The following is an 8111-nucleotide window of genomic DNA, read 5'->3' on the forward strand; positions in this document are numbered from 1 at the left end:
CGAGATCGGCCCTTGCCACTCCCCGCCCCTTTTCAACTCGTGGGGAGGGTCGTCAAGTGGGTATGATGTGGTGGAACAGACGTGGTCATGGGAACTGGCATCCTTCCAGCGTCGCGGGCGAGTTCGATTCTCGCGCGCACGAGCACTGTGACATGGACTACTTTGGGATGATGGCAGCACTGTGCGAGAATGCCCTGTCCTGCGAAGTGACACTCCGTTAATTCCTTTCACGATTATTCGTTGTCAGAGACCAAGCAATATCGAAAGCTCGAGCGCATCTGAATCCGCTCTCGACGGTCCATAGTCCAAGGTCGTGTGCTTGTGGCGGCAGTAGGTCAAGTCCTCCGCCTCCGTCTCTGTTGCGTACGAGGGGTAGATATTGGGTCGTATATCGGCCTCCACGCTACTTCGAGGGATGTACAGTGTTAATCGGGGTGGCTGAAGTATAGGCGTACTTATCCGGTACACTCGGAGCAGGTACTCACATTCGTAGTATGACCCGCAGTTCCTATTGGATAGTGCAGTGTGGTAAGCATATGTGGCACGGAAATTCAGTGGGCGGTGGCCCGCGAACTCGTAGCAGAGTTATATGACGCGGCAACAGAAAATGCGCCATGATACCACAGCGACTTCATGAAAGTTCCCAGAGATTTCAAGATGTGAGTGTAGTCAAGGATTGCTCGAAGGGCCCGAGCACGAGAGGGAAGAACTTTTCAAAGAGTTGACCAAAAGTTACGGCGTTAACAACGTTGAACGAAGTTGAAGGCAAAGGCGGACTCGGGCAGGCGCTTGTGCGAAAGGCGGGCGCTTATAATTCGGGTACACTGGGCCGAAGGATATCGGTACTACCAAGGCGGCACCCCTACGTGATGTACCCATTCTAGTACCTTATATATCAACAATGTAAAATACAGCCGGATATCGTCGTAGCGATAAGTTCATGCAATCCGTGGATCCACTTTTCGAGGTTTCTCAAACATTGTTGTGGTAGTTGCGGTGTCCGGTCCGAGTGCGGATAAGAAATTGTTCACTCGCTGAAGACCAGAAATTCGTCCGAAACAGAGCGGAGACTGTGCCTGCACGGACAAGAAACACCGCGATCGTCAGCCAGGAAGTGCGCCAAGGCATGCACAAATGCACCGACCTTGTACGGAGGTGATGCGCCATAGCTTGCGGCTGCCGAACGGCGTTCAGCCGGACCTCTGGTACCATTTCTTTGAAGGCTTCGACACAAATGCGGTCGTGCCCAGGTCCAACTAAGTCGCAGCAAAGCCTGCAACCCAAGAGGTGTTTGCCAGGATCAGCACGCAGCGCCTTCTGCAGCGCCTTCAATAGGCTTCTCAGATCCGCTTCGTACTCAGGTGGTTTGTTGACGTCTCGGTAATAATGCAGAGATCCCACGCCGTGATCGCGTGCCCATAGGCTATATCTTGTAAAAGATAACCGCACTGCGTGACCGCGGGTACTGGGAGAATATAAACACTAAGAGCAGACGGCAGAAACGGAACAACGCACTGTGGTCGAGCCCATATCTTCTCCCATTGCAAGTCCTCGTATGCGCAGTGCGCGAGCTTCCGTTCAAAGTGAGTACTTGAAGGTCAGAATAGTAGGAGCACGGGCACGCACTAGATCTGCCCATCCCCACGTGCCGCGGTAAGGCGCGAGCCTCGAGATCCCGCACTGGCACTGGATCTGTCCGTTGCGCACAAAATTGTCCATCTCGTCCAGGGAAATATCGTCCGGGAGCCCCAATGCCTTGATATGTAGTAGGCTTGGGGCATACGGTACCATCCCGTGCAACACCCCAGGTTCGTGCACAGCCGGACCGTTGCCTTCGGGCTTGCGAACGTCCCAGCCGTCCCAATACGAAGGGTGGTGTGTGCGCCAGTGCACGTGAATCGCAAGATACGGCAGCACGACTGGATCCTTGTTCTTCGCCCAGTCTTCTCTGTACGTGAACAAGGCCGCTGCCATGCCAAGAAGTCTGGCGGCTTTGACCTCGTCCGACTCGTGCACCGGTGTAAAGATGCTGCCCGGGACGAATTGGTGCTGGCCGAGGAACATTTCGAACGAGGTGCAAAAAATGCCCGGTAGCTGTAGCCCATAGCTGCGCACCGTTTCCACCAGGTGGGGCACGAACGCTTCCATCCGCTCTATTGTCGGCGGCTGCTCGCATTCGAGCAGCAGTTGCGATACGCAAGGAAACCGTACCACATGAAACCGGGTGGGTAGCAACGCGCGCTGGTGCTCGGACAACTCCGACTGCTGCACCAGTTCTTCGTAAAAGTAGATGATGTTGCGCACGCCTTCAGTCAGCTTTTGGCGGAGCCGCTCGTCGCGTTTGTTGGCCAGGACTTCCCAGATTTTCGGCTGCACATGTGTCCACGCCTCTGTTGGAAGACCAGTAAGCCTCGAGCAGATATAAACACAGTTGGATAACGTCTTGCCGAGACTCGTCACCGGTTGATCGAGAAAACTGTCATGGAGGTTGGAGCGCCTCTGCAGGTCTTCTAGTTCGTAGCCGCGAGATTGTGTATCCACTCTTCTCAAGATTCTGTATAAACGGAGAACGAAGGTGCCTTTCGGTCAGTAGCTTGCAAGGACGCAGACCGATGTGCTTACTCGTGTCTCACAGTGTAAACACCTGGACCGTGCCGCGCTTCGATCTCGGAGGCAACTTCGAAACACATCGAGAAATGATCAGCAAACTGGATGGACTCAGAGGGGTCAGTGAATAGACATCGCATTTGTCCCTGTTGTAGTTGCTCACCTCATTCACGTGGCTGACATGGCGGACACGTTGATCTTCCATCATCGCGTGGACCTTCCTTAACGATCGCCGTGTAGGGTCACGCAGTAGTTCCGACTCCATAAGGGGTAGATAATGCTGTAGGACTAGCTCAGCTTCAGGCCTGTAGTAGACGTTCGTCTCCACGATCTCTCCTTCCTCAGAGGGATAGACTGTTCAGAGTGATGAGTAATGCTTCAAAGGCTAACGTAGGATAAGTGTTAGTCACAATTTGCGTGATGCGGTAGATACCGCCGCAGGTCGCTTCGCGGGTCACGTTGGGGGAGACGAACACCATCGGGCCTGTTTGGCATAGTGACACTATACAGACCTAGGAGAGTTTCTTCGTCGATGAAGCTGAATGGGCGCCATCAGGTACCGTGTTGTAATGGTACATAATCGTGTACTCACTTGTGTTCGAGGCAATCATCACAGAGGACCCAGCCAACCTGAGCCCATACACGCCTTTCGTGTTCCTCACAGTACTTTCCGCAGGCCTATCCGGCATCTCCAAAGCGTCAAACCTGCTGATCAATGATTATAGTGAGATAGAAGACTAACACTGCATTCCCGGCCGCATATGATGGAAACGTAGTGCGGTTCGATGAGATGCCTAGGGCAAGGCGGCGCGGACGGCTCTTTCATGAGCATGGCCTTCCAGACATGACGGTTCGCCTTCTTCATGAGGGCCGTCCGCATTCGCTTGCACAGACGTGCGAGATGGAACATCTGGCGGACGCCCATATATTGCGCAACCTGGGACCGTTCGAGTTTCGTTAACTGAAGCGCTCAACGCACTCGTTCGAAGAGCATACCAAGAGGAGTACAGACACCTGCGTTTCGGTCATGGACATTGCCCGGCCAGCGGGATGTGCATGCGTTGAGGGTTCGATGCTGATGACGGGAGCTCCGACTCGGACGTGCTCTCCGTGTCTGTTTCGAGGAGGCAATCTCGATGCGGCCACGTTCCATTCATGCAGCTGTACTGTAGAATATTCGAGGAGTGAGTAATTTTTCGTACCGATCATGTTTCCGCCTACATCTGAATTTATAAAATTCATGTGCATTGTACTCCTTTGGCACGGAGATCATTGGTGGGGGTGCCATGGGTGCGAAGTGCGAGAGAGATACGACAGCGACCTTGGTAGTTCGTGATATGTGCGGAGCGTATCGCGTATCGCCGAGTGCGTGTTGCGTTATGATGAAGGTGATCTATGAGGCTCTTGTTGAACTTATAGGTGTTCGCCACAATTGAGCACAATTGTCGTGTGCCTATCGCCGAGGGACAGTCGCTTGATGTGATGGAGAAGCAGTTCATGGCGATGAGCTTGCGCATGCATGGTGGGCGTGCAGTGCTACGGAGTAGCGGTCGTGAAGGCAGGTAGCACATACCTCTCAAGAACAAGAGATTGCGGTACCGTGTGAGCTCCACATGGCCTGAAAGAACGAGATTCTGCGCGTAACGTTAACAATTGCACTGAACTCGCGATTGATGAGATAATAGATACATGCCTTTACCTATCGACCGACCGTTATTATGGCGCTCGAGCGAGCTTCTCAGCTGGAAGAGTGCAAGGCGCATACCTTCTCGGAACGAACAATACGGCGCAGTCGTGACAACAGGAGCGATAAGGCACATCATGTGGCTGATCGCGAAACATAGGAAACCTTCGCCGAATGTGTATCAGTGGTCATTGGCGCCGTCTAACCTGCGGCAGTGGTTGCTCGTCATGAAGTGATGTATAGAGAATACATGCCGCGCGATGGTCAGAGGTGTAAGGTTCGCTGCCGGGAGCATTTCGATACATGTGCGCGCTTGTCGAGATTTCCCTACGTTCTTGAGAGTATATGCCGAAAACTTTCCATCCGCATGTCTTCGAGTGGCGGGTCGAAGAGCAGATATTCAGCGACAAATTTCTTGATCTTATGTCTACATCGCGGGACCAGGAGCTGGCTATCAGTTCAAGGGACCCGATTCGTAGAAGAGATACTACCGGACCTTACACGGAAGTGATGCGCGATGTCCAAAGGTTCTCGTGACGCAGTCGACCCGGGCACTCCCCGGAAAACTTCGAGTTGACTGCGGTCTTGTGCTCCAGCCAACTCGTAGCAGATCTTGCAGCCCAGAAGGCGCCGGTCGGAATTGGCGTGCAATATGTTCTCCACCCCCAGCAGCGTCGACCTTGAATGCCGCAAGTGCTCGGGCACGTCGCCTTCGTAGTAACGGACGATTTGGCCTGCTCGGACGTGATCGTCCCCCCATCGTTGGCGGCGGTTGGTAAGTGGTTCTCCCAGCGCACCAGTGGCTCTGAAACATACGTTGCCGTCACCAGTCAGGAGGACGCCTGGAGGGCAAAAGAGGAATAACGTACTGCGGACCTCCCCAAATCCTCATCCACTGCGAATGTTCGTATTCGCAATGGGCCAGCTTCCGTTAGGCAAAGTGAGAACCAAGCAGAATCAGAACGATAAGACACAAACGCACCAGCTTTGCCCATCCCCAGGTGTCCCGGTGGTGCGCCAGCCTCGAGATCCTGCACACGCATTGAACGCGCCCCTCCCGCACGAGTTGGTCCATCTCTGCCAGAGGAATGTCATCCCGGAACCTCATGTCCCTGAGGTGCATCAGGCTCGGCGCATACGGCATCAGCATGTGCAACACACCGGGGTTGCACACTCCGTGGCCAGCCACTTCCTTCGACGGAACGACGTCCCAGCCAAACCGCGGGTAGTGGGTGCGCCAGTGCCCGTGTATGGCGGGGAAGGGCAACACGACTTTGGCTTCGTCCTTGGTCCAGTATCTGTAGGTAAACATGGCCGCAGCCGTGCCCAGGAGTCTGGCCGCCTTCGCTGCCTCCGGCTCCGGAGCGTAGGGCGTGTCGCGCAGAAGCACCGAGTTTCGATCGAAGAACTGGTCGAGAGTAACAAGGAATGTGCCGGGGAGCGCAGCTATATACGCATCGATAGCGTCCTTGAGGGCTGGTACAACCGTCTTGAACTGTTCTCGCGTCGGCGGCTCGTCACAGTCCAGCCGGAGCTGAGTCAGACAATGCGGGAGAGCCATATGACGCTGGTTGGGCAATTGCATGCGTTGCTCCTCGCTCAGCGGCATCTCTGCGAGCATCTCCTCACAAAGGAGGATGACGTCCTCCTCGCCATCAAGAATCTTTCGAGAGATGCGCGTGGATCGTTTGTCGGACAAGACCTGCCATATACGCGGCTCCGCATCCTTCCACACCTCTGAAAAGGCGGTTAACCTCGCGTGCATGCGGCCACACATCCGCCAGGGCTTGAATTATCGCACCTTCGTCCGTGAGCAGCTGGTCGAGGAACTTGTCATGGCTGAAGGCGTGTTTCTGCCTTTGGAGATCTTCTAGCTCGTATCCGCGCGCCGTGATGTCCACCGCATCTACGATCCTGAACGGAGGAGTAAGTTTTCAGACGCTGATATAGCGGATGGTGGACTGCTACACTCACTTTTCTCTCAACGTTGGAACGTCAAACAGTGAGGACTCAGTGTCGGCATTGAAGCAGTCCACGATGTCATCCGCGAACTACACATATCAGCATGCGCGACACCATCCCTCCATACTATCGCGCTCACCTCCTCCACATGGCGGACATGGCGAGATCGGGATTCGAACATCATATTCCGGATAGTCTCCGAACCCGAATGGCGGAGCAGCTCCTCCATGGGGCGTATGTATTGCCATATGATCGTTTCTGCCTCGGGTCTGTAGTAGTAGTGGACCTTGACGTTACCCCTGGAGTCAGAGCCGCCTGCTCATCATGATTAGCGTCGCGCAAAGGCCATGTGAAATTATGCGCAGCTCACTGAGCGGCAGGAGCAAGCGCAGGGCATCACGGGGAGTCTGTGGGGGCAGCTGCACGCCCGTGGGTCGGTCCGGGATAGCCTTGCCGTATATACTCAGAAGCTCCTCCGCATCGACGAGGCTGTCGAAATCACATTTAGATAGAACGAGCTAACAGAGGCACACACTCACTTGTGTTCGAGACAGACATCGCAGAGGAGCCAGCCGTGCTTTGCCCACATGCGCGCCTGAAACTCGTCGCAATGCTGTCCGCAGGCCTGTCGAGCATCGCCGGGATGTCAGCGCTCGTACTCAGTGGAAGTAGTGACTTGATATACGCACGTGGCATTCTCGGCCATAGATGAGGGAGACATAGTACGGTTCTATGAGATGCCTAGGACAAGGCGGAAAGCTCGGATACTTCCTGAGCACGGCCCTCCAGATGTGGCGATTCGCCTTCTTCATGAGGGCGACATGCATCGGCCTACACAACCGTGCGAGGTGGAACAGATCGAGTGGGTCCATATACGATGCTACCTAGGCCCGTTCGAACATTTTAGCTCATGTGGGCAATGCACCGGATTCGGAGAGCTTACCAAGAGGAGGGCAGATACCTGCGTGGCCGTCATGGGTAATCCCGGTCTGGCGGGAAATGGGTTGACATGAACGCCTGTGTTGAGGATGGGAAAGTCACCGTAGGCGAAATGTCCGCTTTGTGGTGGGAGTCTTGAAGCATATATGTTCCACGCACGAAGTTGATCTTAAGGTAAGCAGTGAAGTAAGTGAGGGATTCGCCCATGCTAGTGAAAAAGCACCTACTTTGGAAATCAAAGAGCGCCCCGGGAGTCTTATTTTGCGGTATCACGAGCGTCGGGGGAGAAGCCATGGATCGCAGAGGTCAGATAGCACGGACGGTTGACATTAATAAGGTTGCGATGTCGTCCTCGTGTGGATATATGCTAAAGTTGGGAAGCAACATGGATGTCGCAGCGACCCTGCACGAAACTTGCTACGCCTGCAGACAGAAAGGGAACAAGGGGGTTCCGGATTTGTCGTGGGAATGTCAAGCAGCTGAACACTGTGGGAAGGATATACGCCGATGTAAGGTGTATAGAACACCTCTGGCTCCCGAAAAGGTGTTTCGAACACCGAAAAGGGACACACTTAAAAGAATTGTATAATATAAATCGGTGTTCTACACACCTCCGTTGCTTGTCTGTCTGAGGAGGTGTTCCGCACACCTATTATATGCACATTTTTCAGAGGTGTTCTCCACAGCGACAACAGTAAAAGCTGTTCCCAACAGCTTTTAGCACTACCTAGGATACACACGGACGGAACGGCGGGCTCGGACCCGTTTCTCGTCGCCCTCAGTAACACCAGTCCACGCGTGCACCCTCCTTGATAACTATTCCCTCACCGGCACCGTCCGCCTTCGCCTTTCAGTTCTCTGCCCCGCGCTCCTGCGATGCAAGACAGCTCTCGGAAGCCCCGTGATGCACCTGCCCTCA

At 54.3% G+C, this 8111-nt stretch overlaps 2 protein-coding genes across 2 annotated transcripts; both read right to left on the reverse strand.

Annotated features, from left to right (window-relative positions):
- Nucleotides 1-1027: 1027 nt before the first annotated feature.
- Nucleotides 1028-3642, reverse strand: TRAVEDRAFT_53194 (uncharacterized protein; the record flags this gene model as incomplete). The annotated part of the gene is made up of 10 exons (XM_008046120.1): nt 1028-1076; nt 1145-1465; nt 1516-1571; nt 1627-2554; nt 2623-2708; nt 2771-2961; nt 3018-3145; nt 3200-3285; nt 3350-3544; nt 3604-3642. The coding sequence occupies 10 exons, from the start codon at nt 3640-3642 to the stop codon at nt 1028-1030; spliced, it is 2079 nt and encodes a 692-aa protein (XP_008044311.1).
- A 3270-nt stretch (nt 3643-6912) lies between these two features.
- On the reverse strand, nt 6913-7137 carry TRAVEDRAFT_135267 (uncharacterized protein; the record flags this gene model as incomplete). Its single annotated transcript, XM_008046121.1, has 1 exon — nt 6913-7137. A coding segment is annotated over one exon (225 nt), but the record flags the coding sequence as incomplete, so codon positions are not given.
- Between the last annotated feature and the right edge of the window lie 974 nt (nt 7138-8111).

This window comes from Trametes versicolor, assembly GCF_000271585.1.
Source record: "Trametes versicolor FP-101664 SS1 unplaced genomic scaffold TRAVEscaffold_13, whole genome shotgun sequence".
Taxonomy (NCBI): domain Eukaryota; kingdom Fungi; phylum Basidiomycota; class Agaricomycetes; order Polyporales; family Polyporaceae; genus Trametes; species Trametes versicolor.